Below are 18052 nucleotides of genomic sequence, written 5' to 3'. Positions count from 1 at the left end.
ATAAAAATATGCATATAGTACAAAATTTAAACATTTAAAACCTAGCCTTTAAGTCATTTTAAGTTTAATATATTAAATAAAAGTAACTTTTTTTGTGTCATTCCGTCACATGTTTTAGTATATTTTTTAAAATAGAAACTGCGTTTTTGAATGAAAATGTGTATATTTTGGAATATAAAGCAGATGTGGCATAAGAATCAATGAGGAATTGTAAAATTCTATGCATTTGATTATTAACTTCCAATAATTAGCGTGACGGAATGACACATCTTCGGCGATGGAATGACAAAACGAGTCCTTGAGAAGCTTAGTCAAAAACTAGGGAATTAATTTTTTTTTCAATTAACTTAATGGCTAAAACAGCTGTTGAAAGACAGATAAAATGTTGAAAAAGACCAAGATCCCCATGATATGATGAAGAAAAAAAAACAGAGAAAGAAAGGCAGAGAAGAAAGCTTCCGCGACAAAAGTTGGACTTAAAAAACTCAGAAGTGCAAACGCTGTTGTGCAGAGATTGTGTAAACAAATAAAAAATCAAATTCTACCAATCTCTTCACAGACAAATAATTTAAATTCCCTATACAAATTCCTGCAGAGTCTTGGTAAAGCCATAAAAAAAATTGTACACTCACTTCCAAAATCACCAATAGAGGTAAAAAAATTAATTCAGTCTTTATGTGAGAAGTATTTAACATCGAACTCAAAAGAAACTAAGTGAGAAAAGTAATGTTGATGAGCTGCTTAATTTGGTTAAAAAAATTTTACTGTCAAGATGATGTTAGTTACAAGCCCCCAAATATGAAGGATTCAGTCATAATACAAACTCTGACAGAGTAACGAAGAGTGCAGATGCAATATATACTTATGGCCTTAAAAGAGGCTTTTCATAAAGAAGCATATATTGATGTAAAGTGTGTCTTATCTCATTTTTGTTCTTATTCTCATTTTTGTTAAGTGTATTTCATTAATACCTCACAGCACATGCACCTATAAATACCATGTAATTGTGATGTTGTTCTAAAAGGCCAAACAAGATGTTGGCTGCTGTAAAACGGCACATAATATGTAAAAGAATTTTATGATTTCATAAAGGCGAAGCAACAAATCGTTGAAGTTTTGTTTTTGTCCAGCTATTCTATTTAAGAGAGAGTAAAGGAGAATGACTTCAGCTAGACACTGGCTACAGTAGCATTGCCAGGAACAAGAGACCTGTACTACATGCTCATGTAGTTGAAAAGCGAATCATCAAAATTGGAATGCTTTCTAATTTTAACCAAAACCAAGTGTATGATTTGAAAAGCCACTGTTTTGAAGAGGAAATGGAAAATATGATTGAGGAGTATGAGGTCGGCTCTTTAATCATTGTCCCATACTGCTAAAAAAAGAAGGCACATTTATATGCAGCGCAAATTACTTTGATAAACAAAGACGATTTAGATGTTAAAGTATTTAAAGAACATGGGACAAAAATTGATTTATGCATAAATTTCCTGAGAACGAAGATAAGATGTGACATTGGCAAGTTAGATATAAAACCTCTTCTGAGACAACCTAATTTTCAAATTGTTGAAATTTTAACTGATTCTTACGTAAATATTAATTCTGTTTATCTGTTACATTCTGTTTATCATTTACATATTAATAAAACATTTTTTAAATGAAGACTTTCTTCCACTAAACTTTTTGTCATTCCGTCACAGCAAATAGATGTTAATAACTGCTAGCCAACCTGAGGTTAATTTTCCAAATTCACAATTTACATTGCTTACACATTATACTAAAAGTAAAAAATAGTTCAGGAAAATAATAGTTGCAAAATTCACAGAAACTACCAGTTCTAAGCGGTATGCCGAAAGCTTGGTTGCCAAAATGTCATTCCGTCACACAAGTAAAAAGCTCATAAAATTAAAAAAAATACAATATTCTTTTTTTTTAGTTTATGAATCACATTATACCAATAATAATGATATGCATGAGAAAAAGTCATGTTTATTTGAAATTAGATGCATAGAAACTTCAATTAATTGTCATCATGCAAGTCAAAATGTCATTCCGTGACATATGGAATTGCCCATAAAGCATATGTGACAATCATTAATATCAAGCATTAGCGACTGATGCTGTTGAACGACTGCCTATGAGAAGATTCAGAATTAACAATGGCAGTTCATTTACCAAGATTTTGGTAAGCAAAGGAACTGTCCCAATTTTATCCAACACAAGGAAAGAGGTGAGGCATCAGTGCCTCAATCAAACCTAAAAGAGGTACACACAGACCCATTATGGCAACTTAATCAAAGATTTTATTTTAAATTTACAACTGTTGATGAATAGCCAACCCAATTTTTAGGCTTACGGCTACTAATATTCAACTAAGTATCATTGTAATTTTGAACCCAATCCAGAAGACAAGGGGACCAAGTCTTCGTGGAGGACTTTTAGATGAAACTAACCCGCATTTGCGTTACATGGGCAGGAAAGCCATAAAAACCTCCCATGGTTAGCCTAACGGTAAAAAGGGACTCTAACCCATGATCTGGCTACCACTGAGGATATTTTACGTTGGCACTATGGTTGGTACGAGCCGGGTGCAGAGTTCACATTGACCAGCTGTTGCTGAGAATCGAATTCGGTTTACCTGATTGGAAGGCGAACACTCTATCTCCTGAGCCACCATGACTCTTAATCAAAGACTATCATTAGTGCTGAGCGGGTAATTGGTGTTGCTTTTTAAGGCTGCTAGTTATTTTGTTTTCATGTTTCTTTTACTAGCTTAATGCCTTCATTCATCTTACTTTGTAGGCATTCCTTGGAGATTACTTACACTTTGATAAAGCAAAATCATATGCAATTTCACTATATTCTCACTGTTTAAGAGATATTTATACTAATTCAACAATACTACTAAAAAATTTAAAATAAAAAGTAAAAGAAAATATAATTGGATGACCTTAGTGGGAGAGAATAATAAAATAGATATATTAAAACTATTAAAAGACCTAATTTTTAATTCATTGGATTTCGAAAAAGGTTCAAGTATACCCTTTTGACAGAATTCACCTCTATTAGCATGCACTTTCAATTTTCTATGCAGAAGTTATTATTAACTCAACCTAATACCAAAGAAAATGCTAGATAGATAAATACATCAAATCTTCATTGTTAATATTAATAAAAGAAAATTATGACAATAGTAGAAAAATAGTCACTGGCCTAATAACAAAGATTTCATGAGAATGTACATATTTTCAGATTCACTCACATGCATCTATTAAATCAAAAATAGATAAATAAAAATTAAAAATACACCATCTAACACCTAACACTTATTCATTTATAGAATAAAATAAATTTAATAAACTACATAGGCACATTTTATAAACTAATTACAAAAACTGCAAATGAGGCAATGAAATTTTAACTTTATATAAAGCAAAATTAATAAGCAGCTATAAAAAATTTAATAAGCAGGTTAAAAATTAAACATTTACTCTAGATCATTATATTAAATATTAATCAAAAAAAAGTTAAGGTGAATTTAGATTATTAGCTAAAGAGAATATATAACATTCACAATCATGAATAAGTATGTTATTTTATGAGAGCAACACAGGAAAAAAACACCAAACTAAATTAGTATACCATCCCGTTACAGTCTACAAAAATACTCCAGGTACTATATTTAATAAATCAGTGCAAATTTCGGCTTACACTGATGATGTAGACATCATCACAAGATCTAGGACTGCACTGAGAGAAAATTTTTTGGCAATGGAAAAATCAGTTAGAAAAATGAACTTAAGAGTGAATGTGGAGAAAACAAAATATATGTATTGTGGTACAATGGGAAACACCCCTAAATTGTTTGAAATAGATTCTTTAAATTTGAATCTGTAAAAAATTTTACTTATCTAGGATCAGAAATAAACTATCATAATGACATTAATCCTGAAATCAGAAAAAGAATAGTCGCAGTCAATCGCTGCTTCTATGGTTTAATATCATTGTTGAAATCTCACTTAATGAAAAGAAAGACGAAGATTTTGCTTTACTTTATTAGGTATTAATCAAGTCAGTTTTAACTTATGATTCAGAGACATGGACTTTAACAAAAAGGGAAGAAAAGTTATAAGCAACCTTCGAAAGAAAGGTCCTACGAACCATCTTTGGCGCTATCCTCGATAACAACAACTGGAGAAAAAGATATAATTTTGAAATATATAAGATCTTTAATAGTGATGATATCATTAAATCTATTACACTAAGTAGAATGAGATGAGCCGAGCATGTAGTGAGAATGAGCCAGAAGCATTAAGAGTCTTTAATGCAACCCCTCCAATAAAAGGCCAAGAGGAAGGTCCAAAATGAGATAGAAAGACTATGTGGATGAGGATTTTACCATCTTAAAAGTAAAGAACTGGAAATCAATTGCTGGGAGAAGGGCAGAATGGGAAAAGCTTCTGAGGACGGCCCAGGCTCACAAAGGGCTGTCGTGCCAATGCTGATGATATATATATATATATATATATATAATTTTACCTCTTAGTGACATTATTGAAATTTAAAATAACTTTTATGTGTGGAAGAATGAGTACTTACATCATATTTACTCCGTTAATCATAAAGCTAAGGAACTAGTAAAACTAGGAGTCTTTATTACTTAGAATTGGAAAAAAGTTTATAGAATCATTCTATCAAAATAAGTGAACATGAAAATATTTAGAGTAAAGCTGTTCATTGTTTCAAAAATTATAGAAAAATGTAGATATTTTAAGTTCAATGTGAGATTTTGCAGCTATCTTGAATTTACAGAAGAGGTCAGAGTGGTACAAAACTTAAACTATGCTATCTTGACAGGGAGGTGTAGTTTCTGTCATGTCAATAGATGTTTGTCATGATTTGTTCATGTCAATAGAACCAAAAGTTTAATACTTAATGTGATTTAATGAAGAAAAAAACAATAAAAATTTAAACTAATAAATATTTAAGCATCTGATGCTGCTGTCTGGGCAAGTGAGGTAATGTTTTGTAAGTTTCCTTTATTCTAAATTGAACACGATCAAAAGAAAATAAATAATTAAAAATTTTGTTTTTAAATCCGAACCAAGTTTTTGGTGCCAGAACAGAATTTGAAGACATTCAAATAGTCAATGATGAAATAATAATTTCTCTCAAAAGACAAGAGCTTTATATTTTAATTTGCACTTTTCAATGCATAGCTGTCAAGCGAAGTTATGTATTTTTTCATGTGCTTTTTTTAAAAATAATATCAAAAAAAGGCAAGACCCAAAAAGCTAGATTTTAAAATTAAGAAGTAATAAAATAATAAGAGAGAGAGATGAAATAAGTGTGTAAAAAAATATAATTTTACGCATTTGTGTGCTTAAAATTGCTATTAAATAGGTCCTGCATATTGTTTTGTTCTGAATATGATTAAAAAAAAGCCAAGAATACAAAACTAAAAGTTTTCATATAAAAACTTTTAAATTACCATTCATTTAAAAAAAATCAATTAGTATGCATCAGATATAAAAACAAGTAAAGGTATTGAAGTTTGGAAGTTATAAGGGTTTTTATATGCAAATAGGTTTAACTAAACATATTTACTTTTTATGCACAAGTTTGGATTTAGCAATTTTTACTGTACTATGATCATTTTAAGAACTCAACGAACTTTTCCAGGGTGTGTAGCCAAGCATCTCAAAAATAAGTGAAAAAAGTACTTTTTAAGCACTCAAAAAATATTTTTAAGCCCTACATACATTTACAAAATGTGAAATAATTTTTAAAGACCTTACATGATCCTGATAAAATAACTAGTTTCTAACAAAGAACTCAAAATAATTATCATCATTACTTTTCCTCATATCTCATAAGGATAGATCCCATAGCTTGTCAAGATAGGAACACAAATCCCCAACTTTCTTCCAGTTGGCTTTCTAAGTAATATAAACATGCAGTACCTAGCTATTTTGCAATACCTAGACACTTTAATAGATGCAGACATTTTAAAATAGCTGCAACTGTTTGGAAGTTAGATACTTTAACTTTACTGAGCACTATGTATATATACTGTAGTAGTTTATTTCTTTATATAGAAGCTCCCCTGATTTTGACGTACTTTAATTTAGGATAAAATAAACATATGCCAAACATTTAAATGGTTTAATAATATCTGACTCTTACTAGATAAAAATTATCCATTTAAAATTATACATTTAGTTAGTATTTGAATACGGACTTATAAGTTTAGAAGTCTAACAAAAAGTTTTTATAATGAAAATTTAGGGTCAGTCAGTTTTCAAAAAAACTTTTCTTTTGAAGGTCGATACTTTTTGCAAAACAAGCTTATTTTACTAGTAAAATACATGATTATTATAATTTTATGCTGGAATATTTTCTTAATATTTTATTTAAAATCATATGAACGATTATCTTGACTTGAAAAATAATAGACTGCACTTGAGAAAAAAACAGAATATGTCATACAATACAGACTTTATAGTAGGCTAAGGAAAAATTAAAAAAAAAAAAAGAACATTTTTTTGAACAGCAGACATATGCCTAACTACTTTTAAAAAAGACAAAGGGCAAACTAAAAAACATATAATTTGGTCTACTGAAATATATAGAAAAATAATTTATTGATTTGCTAAACAATTAATTTGAATTTCTCTGTTTTATGCTTGCTTCGAAATTGAAAGTTTTTCCTGATATTTCAGAATCAATAAAACTCAGAGTTAATGACTCATATCAACAGGTAAAATTCAAACATATATAGCTAACAATTCAGATTATTCTCATCAAGAATCATATAACAGTATCAGTATAATAAATCGAAATAATCATTTTAATGGTAACCAAAAACAAATAGGGAAAAAAAACTGAAGGGTAAAGTTAAAAAAAAAAATCAATTCAGCATCTTCAATCTCATGTTTTTCTAAAACAAAACTATTTGAGACTATAAAACAAAAGCTTACAAGAAAGTGATGATGCAAATCAAGTTTATTATGGAGATTGATGGACTGAAAGAAAATATTAGTGAGGAAACTATGTTTCGTGCCTCTTATGGAAATCAATGCATTTGAGTTTGGATAAGCAATTATACAACAGTATCGGAAAAAGTCCATGAAGCTAATGTGATCGTATGGAATTGCATGAGAACAAATGAAGATGATTTTATTTTCCAACTAGCCTCACATCATACATTAAAATATTTTAAGATCTCGCTTAACACAAAATTACAATGCCACAGTAGCCAGTTATTACCAATTTCCCAGATCTTACCCAAATTTATGGATATTAAAGAAAAACTATAAGAAGTTGCTCTAATAAAAAAAGTTGAGCTAATGAAAAGCAATAGGACTACTAAGACTTGAAAGAAAATTGCCAAACACTTGTTTATTCCATGCAACATTGTTTATATGCAGTGATCAAAGCTAAAGGTGATGGTAAAAAATAAGAAACTTTTTTTTCTGCCTTTTATAAATGAATTGTAGTGTTTTTAATGAAATATTTTAATATTTTGGATCACATAAATTTTTATTCTTATGTTTTAGTTCTTTTAAAAATATCATTTTATGTATATATATATATATATATATATATATATATATATATATATATATATATATATATATATATATAATAAATAAGTAAATACAAGAAAACACGAAGAAAGTTAAGAAAAACAATAAGTTTCATTTATTGCGCTTAAGCTGCAAGTAAACAGAACTCATTAGATAAGTTCAAAATGAAGAATAAAACAAAGAAAAATTATAGACATATGAAAAAAAGGGGGGAAAGGAATAATAAGTAAAAAATAACAAACAACAGTTTATATAATATATAACAAAAAAAAAAGAAAAAAGAATGAAATTTTATTTAAAAAACCGGGAAAAAAAATATATAATCTTTTCTTCAGCCCCTGTTTTGCGGACATAATCGTGTGGGCTGAAAAAAAGATTATATCTTTTTTTTCCCGGTTTTTTAAATAAAATTTCGTCCTTTTTTTTTTTTTAATATACATTATATAAACTGTTGTTTGTTATTTTTTACTTATTATTCCCCCCCCCTCCCTTTTTTTTCCATATGTCTATAATTTTTCTTTGTTTTATTCTTCATTTTGAACTTTATATATATATATATATATATATATATATATATATATATATATATATATATTAGTTGTGAACTCAGCTAAAAAGATAAAAAACTGGAAATTACATACACGATATTTATACATTATTGGAATTAATTGAGATCAAGTACTTGTATAAATACAACAAAAAATTTGCTCCCAGGGGTATAATTATTTTATTATGAGGTATTTAACAAAAGGAACAATCAACATATCACAATTTTGACCATAATAAGTAATTAAAGTTAGTAGTGCAAATGAAGAAGCCACTTTTTAACTAAAACTTTTCTTCAAAAGCAAATTTTGTGATTTTAACTACTTGGTTTATGTTAATGTTAAACTAAATAATTTTTTGGTAGAGAAAAACCTATTACCTTTGCTCAAGAGTACTTAGAAAATCTGCTACAAAAATAATTTTATTTAAAAGCAGACAATATAAGTTAGTGATATAGAACAAGTAATTAAAGATCTAAAACATATTTACAAATAAATCCGTTTTCTGAGTTATTACTTAATTAACAGAAAAATTATGAAATTTCGCATAAGAATTTTGAAAAACTCAATAAATGCTTCTATGAAAAAATTTATACTAAAAATAAACAATATTAAAAAACGAGAAATAAGTTTTATTTCTTTGAGAATTTATAATTTATATGATTAAAACTAAAGTATTTTATTTATGTAAATGTTAATATAACTGAAAAAATGCTTTTTATGAATTAATTTTTCTTTTAAATGTGTGATATACATTTTGTAAGTTGCATCATAAGAAAAGAAAGTTATATTGATATCAGTAATTATATTAAATTTAACTAAATTTATTTGTAAATAGGATAACACATTAAAATTTCTTTTCTTGCCAGAAGAAATTCAGAATATCAAATTTGTACAATGTTAAGAGAAATTTAGCAGAGTTAAAAATGAAGATCTTATTTTGCTCATTTTTTTGGTACCGACAGAAAAAAAAACTAATTAGTTTAAAAAAACTATATTTTCTCAAAGCTTAAGTGTATTTTTGTTTTCATAATTTTCATTCGATGTTCGATCAATATATTTTGCTTTCCTTTTTTAAATCAATAGAATTTAGAATATTTGCATAAATGTTTAAGTTGTAATTTTAACTACTTTAAGATCTAAATGTCGTAATTTCAATTAGGATCTTTTACTTAGTCTTATTTAAAAAAAACTATAATATTATATATTTTAATATATAATAAAAGGATATTTGGTTCCTTAAAAAAGAAAAAAAGTCTTACATAATACAAAAGTTAGTGATTTCAGATTAAGTTATTTGTCAATATTTTTTAACTACATAGTAAACTCCCGATTATTCTGGGAGTAGAATGGGCCACAAAGTGCGAATTAGCAAATTCATGCATAATCCACAAAGAAATTAAAAATGACACACATCATCAATTTTTTTAAAACAGAAATGATCCATTTTTAAAAGTTCACTGGTTGCAGGCACAAAATATACGAAAATTTTCAGAAAATGCATATTTTTTATGTGATGTTATCCATTTTCTTTAAAACAGTAAATAACTTTTCAATAAAATATCATTTAAAATATTTTCCATGTTATTTTAATTAATTATTTATTTATTAGAAAATAATTTATGATCTCCGTGTGTTTTTAAAGCATTTAAGTGAGGAAACAGTAATTACATTTTCTCATGCAAAGGCAATTCAAAACTGTAACTAAATTTTTGTTTTAAAAGTTTCTTCATTGCTAGTCATTGATTTGTAAACTTCAATCTATTATCAACATTAAGTTCATTATGAGATGAATTCCTAATTGACTATTGACTTAATTTAAACATTAATAGAAATTATGCCGTTGAGTAAAACCCTTTTTTAGTTGCTTGTTCATAGTTATGAAAAGTATTTTACTCCATCTTGGCAAATAATAGATACATAATAACATAGTTTATTTTTAAAATAATAGTACTTAAATTATAAATTATTTAAGACTGAGAAAGACTGTTTTAAAATATAATTTTGCTATTCTTTTTTTAAAAAATCCTGCTATTATATCTTTATTAAATTTCCCTTACTTAGAGTTATTAATTTTTAGATATGCAGAATTCTGAAAATGGCACAAAACTTAAAGAATTTCTCAAAAAATAAGAAGAAATAGTAGACATAGAAAACATTTCAAACAATATTTTCCAAATGGTATCAAAAGTAAAAAAAAAAAATTGAAAAAATGAGTCATTTATTTAAAATTAAAGAAAAAAAAATATGTTTCAGAATAAAGGAAAAAAACAAGACATATTTAAGTAATTAAAAAAAGCTTTAACTATCTCTTAGCTCTGTAGCTAAAATATGACGGGCTGCTACAAGCAATTCTTCGCGCAAGTGAGTCACTTCTTGAGGACATAGATACAACAATCCTAAAATTCCTTTAGCAAACTGAGAGGAATGTTCACTCACAAAACAGAGGAATGCTCACAACATTTTACAAAAAAAAAAAAAAAAAAAAAAATCACAGTTGGGTTAAATTATTATTTAAATTTAAATTAAATTTGCAATTAGTTTAAGATGATATTACTCAGATAAACATAAATACAGTGCATGTTGCCTATTAAAATCACATTCGTTTTGAGAACACTTGATTTTAAAAAGCAACAAATTTTAAAAACCAAAATGTAGGAAAAAGTTTAACTAAATTAAACTAATTAAAAACTAAATTGATTACTACATTTATGTTTTATTTTTGCAAAACCTACATTTGACACTAACATGAGCTACATTTTTTAACTTATAGGAGGGTTTTAAAATATTATATTTGATAAGCAACATTTCAAATTAAAGATTCACCATAGTTTGAAAGCATATAAGAGTTTCTAAAACATTAAATATCCTTTTCTTTTCTGTAAATAAAATTTTAAGAAATCAAGAGTTCTTCTAAAATTCATTGAAGTTAGATTCACCTGATTGAATGATTCAGGATCCATGACATTGAATGATAGGCATTTTACAATTTTTCTTAGCACATAAACAGTTTTCTTTTGGATTCCTTTAGACTCCCTTTTTCTTAATTTTTTGCAACTTTTGTCCTTCAATTTCAACACAAAATACAATCAATACCAGTAACTTTGTTCATAGAGAACAGACAAAAATTTATTCTTCATACATATTCAAAACTTGAGAATATAGATAATTCTAATCATTCAAACAAAATAAAGCAAAGTTTTTCATTGTTTTAAACAAAAGCCTTACAAAATTTTGTCTTTACATAACAGTAATAATTTTATTAGAAGATGGTTTTTACATAGTTTGATATTAAAATGATTCCGTTCTTGCAGAATTAATAGCAAAAAGCAGCTAATTTTACAATTCAGTGATTTTATAATTGGAGGGTCCTGTATTAATGATACAGTTAAATCACAGTAGTAAAAAATAAAATAAAATGCTCAGAAATTTTTTTTATATTCACAACATAATAAAATTAATTTAATAATCAGAAAAAATCCCGCTAGTCAAAATAGTTCTAATAAACAAGTAACTAATAAACAAGTAAGGAAGAAAATACCGGTGGAGGAATTAACCAAATATATCATCATATCAAGCATTTCCTTTACCTGGCTCTAAATATGAACATACTCCATTTTTATTTTCATTAGCTTGACTCTTCAATTTATTTTCTCTCTTAATGAATTCTAGATAATATATTTTGCAATATACTTAGCACATTATCTCTGTTTAATGTCTAAAGAGCAAATAGTTCAGCATTACAGCTATTTATTTTGTTAGCCAAAAATCTGATTCCTAATCAATTGTGCAGAATTTTTTCATCATATTCTATGTCTTATTATATAATATAATTACTAAAAAAAATTCTAACAGGCAATTGATATGTTAAATTCAAAATTTATTGAAAAATTGGACCAGGAAAATTAATTTTTCAACTAACATTATTAAGTACTCAATGTAAAGACAGCTCATTAATTTGCTTGAAAGTATTCCCCCTGTTGACAACAAATCATACATTCTTAAATCCTTAACATGTAGTAAAGCATTCTCACAACAGCCTGTTGTAGGTCAGGAGGGGCATACAAGTTAAAACTCTACAATTCCTAACCAATGGCATGATTTTGTCAATGTTAAGTACAAGTTGCTTTTACTTCTTGAATCTATACCCACCCTAGCACATTGATAGCTTGGTGCCTTTAACCTCTGAGTCGATTCTCAAATAATTTCTGTGAGTATTAAATTGTCTTTTAACATGTTGAGGTCCACATCAGCCATCAGTGACCGACACTGAACCTTTTGTTTCGGCTGCGTCAGTCACCGGTGAGGGACAATGTTAAATATGATATAAAACAAAACAAAAATTAACATTGTTTCAAGCAATTACAGAGAACTTATTCAAAATTTGCTTAAATTTTCTTTATTTAAAATTTGTTAATAGTAGTGTGCTCAACATTGTTATACCACATTAGAGTACTTCTGAGCAGAAAAGGGATTTCCTTAAAAATACAAGATAAAAAAATATTTATTAAAAAAAATAAAGAATGATTCTTAATATATTAGTCATTAACCTACTCACTTGATATATTCTAACTAAGTAAGCCAGAAAAGATAATGTTTTTATCTGTGCAGGCATAAAGTCAACATAAACTTCTCTGTTTAAAGATGGATTGCTCCTAAAATAAAACCAAACAAAACAAAAAATAAAATTTCTACAAACATTTTGCATTTTGTCTGCTTTTTTCCCAAAGAACAAATTAAATGTATAAAATTTAATGTTTAACTTTGTTCCACAGAGTCATTGAACATAAAATTCTTTCACAGAAAACAATTGAATAAGTAAAAAACAATACTGAAGAATTTTATTGTATAAAACCGCTTTGACTTGATCATTTGGTATAAAATAAGTAAAAAAGAAAGACATTAAAGTATATCCTGCATGCAAGTAGTTAATTTAAAAAGTTTCTCTCTATATTTTCTGCAATATTTTGACTGTAAGCATCATAAAAACAAAATTAAAATGACAAGCGAGTCAAGGATAAAACAACAATCAAGATTAAAATCAATAAAATAGATTTTACAGCAAAAATCATGCAGGTTGACCATTTGTAATGTAACAATTTGATGGCCTAGTTTGAGAAGTGGTCAGTATATTAAGAAGTGAGACAAGAGTGGTGTAAATTATAGTCTTGGTATACCTAGTGGGCTGATCAGCTTAATGGGCTACATTGTACTCCATAGTAAAATATTTGTTTGAATTTAGAAAGTTTTATTTTTAACAAGTGTAACAAAGTAATAAAATATGTTATACACGATATCATCAATATTCCTTAGACTATTTTTTTAGTTGAATGTATGACATTGTTTTAAGATATTTAGAAAAAAACTTACTCACACTTTGCAATATTTTTGCTGCAAGCCTTTACAAAGAAAAAGAAAAGACATTCCAACTTCAATCAAGGATAAGAATAAAAACTGAGACCAATAGAATAAATCTGATTTCATTTGGATACAACATTTGTTTTAATTAAAAAAGATAAACAAGCTTTTATTTTTAAAAAAGATTAAAAAATATCAAATTTTTTGTGATATTGACAAATATTTCCCAGACTAACTATTTCTTAATTAAATTATGAGAGCTGGTTGTAAAATATTTTTAAAAAATTATATTCTAAGTTTAGATGATTTGATCAAAACAGAATAAAAATTAGAAAAATATGTATCCACATTGAGATGCATTTTATCAAAGAGAATACTTTATCCTTATTTTATATAGAACAAGTTGTGAATTAATTGAAACTTTATTAGACGTATGAATTATTTATTAAACGTATGAGACGTAGAAAATTATTTTTTCATGACTGTTCATAAATTAATCAAAATTATATATTTTAGTGATATTTCATATATCTAAATTTAAATTAGTTTTTATTTAGATACAAGAAAATTATAATAAAACAAATACTTTATAGCAAAAATGAGAATCAATGCCAGATAAATCAAAATCTATGTAAATATTGACAATGATCATTATCAACTGAAATCTGCTTCCAATTTCTGGAATTTAAAGCATGTGCAACATTTTTAATACTTCCAGAGATTTCTTAGTTATCTTATATGTATAAATTATCATCTAAGAGTAATTTGGCAAACAAAGAGACAATTATGAAAGCATTTATCACTTCATAAACTATTTCAACATTGAAGCATAGTCACTAATATTAAACTTTCTATTATCAAAAAATATGCAAATAATATTAAAATTAAGTTACCTCTGTTGAGCTGTGTGTTGTAAAGTAATAGTTGTCATTATCAATGGTAGGTATAAATTCATCAACATCTTTATGAACACTCATTTTATATAGCTGGTACATCAAGACAACAATTATAGGTAGCTCTACCAGTGCCTTTAAGGGCATAGTAGCTTTTGGGATTAAATTGACCTGTAAAAGAAATCAAATACATAAACAATATTTAAAAAAAAGAAAAATCCTAAAGTAACAATTCTTGATGCTAGAAAGTATAGAAAAAAGTAATTTTGTAATTTTTAGTTTAACATTTTTTTAAACACACATAAAACTTGAGAACCATGTTATTCATTTTGCTAAGAGAATTACCTACCAGTTAAACTTTATTGATACAATAAATTGTTATGCCTCCATTATGTATTATAAGCAACAAAGTATGACATTTATAAAAGAATGGGTGAGTTCAGGGACAGGGAGTTTTCGGAGCTTGCTCCAAGTCCCTTCGGTTTCTGAAAAGTAAACAATCATTTGACAGTTGACTTTTTTAGTGATCCAGTTCATATTTTTCACGGGACATCATTATTCTACATTTAATAATTCTTTCAACAATATTTTAAATAATTCTATCAGGAAAAACAAACAAGAAAAAAAGTTAAAATTTAAAAAAATAATAAAATACAATTTACGATTTTTGGAAACATAAGGAGCGTACATACTGATTCTGGCTTGATCCTTCTGTTTAAAATGCATCAATCAAATTTTTATTTTTCTGAAAAGGATAAAATGAAAATAAAAAACTGTCTGAGTATCGTTGAAAATACTTGCATAAAAAATTAAAGTTTATTTTCAAAATATCTTAATTCAATACAAAATTGTTTGTTAATAAAAAAAATTTAATAACTCTAATCTTTAGCTCAAGATTAAAACAATAAAAAAAATTCTGTTTGGGAATTGTATTGCTAGAATACCTAAGAGCAAGTTCCAAAATCTCCAAGGCAGAAAACTAACCCAATGTAAAAGGACACAGGTAATGTTGTAAGTTAAATGTCTTTTCAATGACTTAGGTAACAAGGTTGTTTTTCAATTTTTGTAAGTTATTCAAATTGAACATAATAAAAACCAAGTTTGAAAAGTAAATTTCCCAATTCCAAATTTAACTTCTTTTTTTTATAGCTTGAATATGTAATTAAAGATAGTTAAGTCAGCTGCATGTTTTTAAAAAAAATTATAAAACATTGTAAATGTAAAAAAAAAAAAGTTTTATGCAATCTGTAATCAAAAGAAATTGTATGTAAATCTTTAATATTTATTTAATTTAATATTTATACTGTAGAAGATTAACAATGCTTGACTTTCTAAACAATATTTTACTTTTCCTGAAAATATACCTTAAGATTGATTTAAAAAAAGTTTACTCTTAAAAACTTTGCATTAAAAATGCAACAAAAAAGCTAAACAAATAGAGGTAATTCAAAACTGTGGGATAAGACATAGAACAAAGGATTAAAACTCTCAAATAAAAACTTTAATTTCTTTTCTAATTATTCTAAAATAGTAGCTACAGTTACAAGTTAAAATCATAGGTAGCTCCATAAGCTCTTGTAATTAAGTTGTTAAATCCGTAAATTAAATTGATACAATTTAATCATAATTGAAAAGAGCATTCTTAAAATCAAAATTAATATTTTCTTTTCACTTCCAGCCCCTGCTCTTATAATTAGGGTGACCTGGGGTAATTCCTGATCAAAAAATGCAAACATCTATTTTGTGAAAAAACTATTCAAAATGGAATTTTAATATTTACTGGAAGTTTGACGCTATATGAGATGAGTCCTATGCCACCTTCTTTTGTTTGAAAATCTAATTAGAATTTAAAAGATTTTAAATTTTTAGTGATCAGGAATTACCCCTGGTTTTGATCATTTCTGAGGTAATTCCTGATCACTTCTGGGGTAATTACTGATCACCATTTTTTATTGTAAAGGGCAGTTTAAAAATAATTATATAATGGTAATTAACAAATAAGACATCAAGATCAAACAAATAAACCAAAAAGATATATTTAAGCAGCTAATAAAACGATTTATTTAAAAGCAAGAAGAAAGATTAACACTTTAAATTTTCAAAAATCTTTGCATCGTGCCATACATTTTAGGCAATCAGCCAACTCATTCTCATGTTTGGCTGAAATATAAGAGAGTTCCCACATGAGTTACTTTTGCTGGATTTTTTAACTTCATGAAGGGAAAGTGTAAAGTTAAGTAAGGTATGTTAACAACACTGGCAGCAGCTCTCACACTGAAATTTTCATTTTCAATCATTAAAAGAAATTCACTAATTTTGCTTTCTAGAAGCTTAGTATCCTTTTTAGGCTTATAATTTCTCACCATATTTATACTAGGCTAATTTATAAACTTAAAAATTATTCTAACAATGTACACACATAAAATTAAAATAGAAGCAAGGTAAGACAAACCAGAAATGGTGTAAATCAGAATATAGTCTTGTATACAGCTAAAAACAAATTTTGTGATGACAGTTAAAATATATTTTATAGTTGTTCCACTTAATAAATATGAACTGTTATTTAAGAAAAGACAATTAGCTATTTTATATACTATTCATAAGAAGAAATGACAATGATCAGGAATTACCCCAGTGATCAATAATTACCCCATCTGTAGGGAGCAATATTTGATATAGTTTCCTATAATCAATAATAGTGTTTACAGTAGATGTAAAACAATTAAACAAAAGCTTACACTACTTTTATATCAAAGAAAAAGAAAGTAACTCAAAATATTTATTATTAAGAGAAGGAGGGGGATCTTTGCAGAAATGTGCACAGTTTGAAGCCCATCTTTGAAATGGAAAATACAGAAAGCAGTTTAAAAGATACTTATTTTGTTAGATTAAACAAAAAACTATTATTAAGTAAATGTAGTTATACTTTAGTATAGTGTACAAGCATGCTTGTCCATGCCTCAAATTTTTTTAAAAAATGTTTTTTTTAAATAAAACTTAGGTGATCATTATTTACCCCAAAAACAGAGTGATCCTGAATTACCCCGGGTCACCCTACTGTTTTAAAGTTGGAATATATTCCCAACTAGACGTTGAATCTTATTCTGTACTGAAAGGGTTCTGTTTTAATTTAAATCATTTTTAACCCTACAAATTTTCTATAAACAAAAGAATTCTAATATGAGAGCAGTCAAATAGTAAGATCTCAAACAACTAATGACAGCTGTACCTAACACTTTATTGTAAAGGAAATTTGTACACGAAATACCTTAGAACGTCCGAATTTTTTGTACACGAAATACCTTAAATTTATTTAATCAGATGATAATAAAGAAGAATCTAAAGTAGGTTTACGAAGAGCTCGAAGAAAGGGAAAATAATTACTTATGTGGTATCATAATTAATAATCTTTAAAAAGATAGTTTAACATTTCACGCCAATATATCCTATTACAACAACAAAAGCTTTAAAAATTCTAAGATTATAAAAGGTATTAAAAGAGGAGCAATTAATTAAATAATATGCCGACAACCTGTAATGTTTCTAGAAATTTGTAATGTTTTGCTTATTTCTACCCATTTTGTGAATGAGTTAAATTTAAATTAATGTCGAAATCACGTGAGTTAGATTAAAGCGAATAATTGTCTTCTACTACTATTTTCAATTG

At 26.9% G+C, this 18052-nt stretch overlaps 1 protein-coding gene across 16 annotated transcripts in view; it reads right to left on the bottom strand.

Moving 5' to 3' along the window:
• Positions 1 to 18015, bottom strand: part of LOC147809899 (transformation/transcription domain-associated protein-like) — a 66263-nt gene extending 48248 nt beyond the window's left edge. For 11 of the 16 annotated variants that reach the window (XR_015433859.1, XR_015433861.1, XR_015433858.1 and 8 more), the window contains exons 1-4: positions 17770 to 17955; positions 15078 to 15130; positions 14386 to 14556; positions 12693 to 12789 (exon numbers count right to left, since the gene is read on the bottom strand). Coding sequence is in view for 4 of the 16 variants with exons in the window: in XM_087164594.1 (XP_087020720.1) it covers positions 10987 to 11199; positions 12693 to 12789; positions 14386 to 14453 (378 nt within the window). In the remaining 12 variants the exon portion in view is untranslated. Of the gene's footprint in view, positions 1 to 2448; positions 3269 to 8255; positions 11200 to 12692; positions 12790 to 14385; positions 14557 to 15077; positions 15131 to 17769 lie in introns of those variants that run through there. The other 5 variants (XM_087164596.1, XM_087164594.1, XM_087164593.1 and 2 more) reach the window with 5 other exon arrangements.
• Between the last annotated feature and the right edge of the window lie 37 nt (positions 18016 to 18052).

This window comes from Parasteatoda tepidariorum, chromosome 5, assembly GCF_982258835.1.
Source record: "Parasteatoda tepidariorum strain Cologne lab strain chromosome 5, Ptep-v5.0, whole genome shotgun sequence".
NCBI classification, from domain to species: domain Eukaryota; kingdom Metazoa; phylum Arthropoda; class Arachnida; order Araneae; family Theridiidae; genus Parasteatoda; species Parasteatoda tepidariorum.
This window is presented reverse-complemented; position numbering and strand designations above follow the sequence as displayed.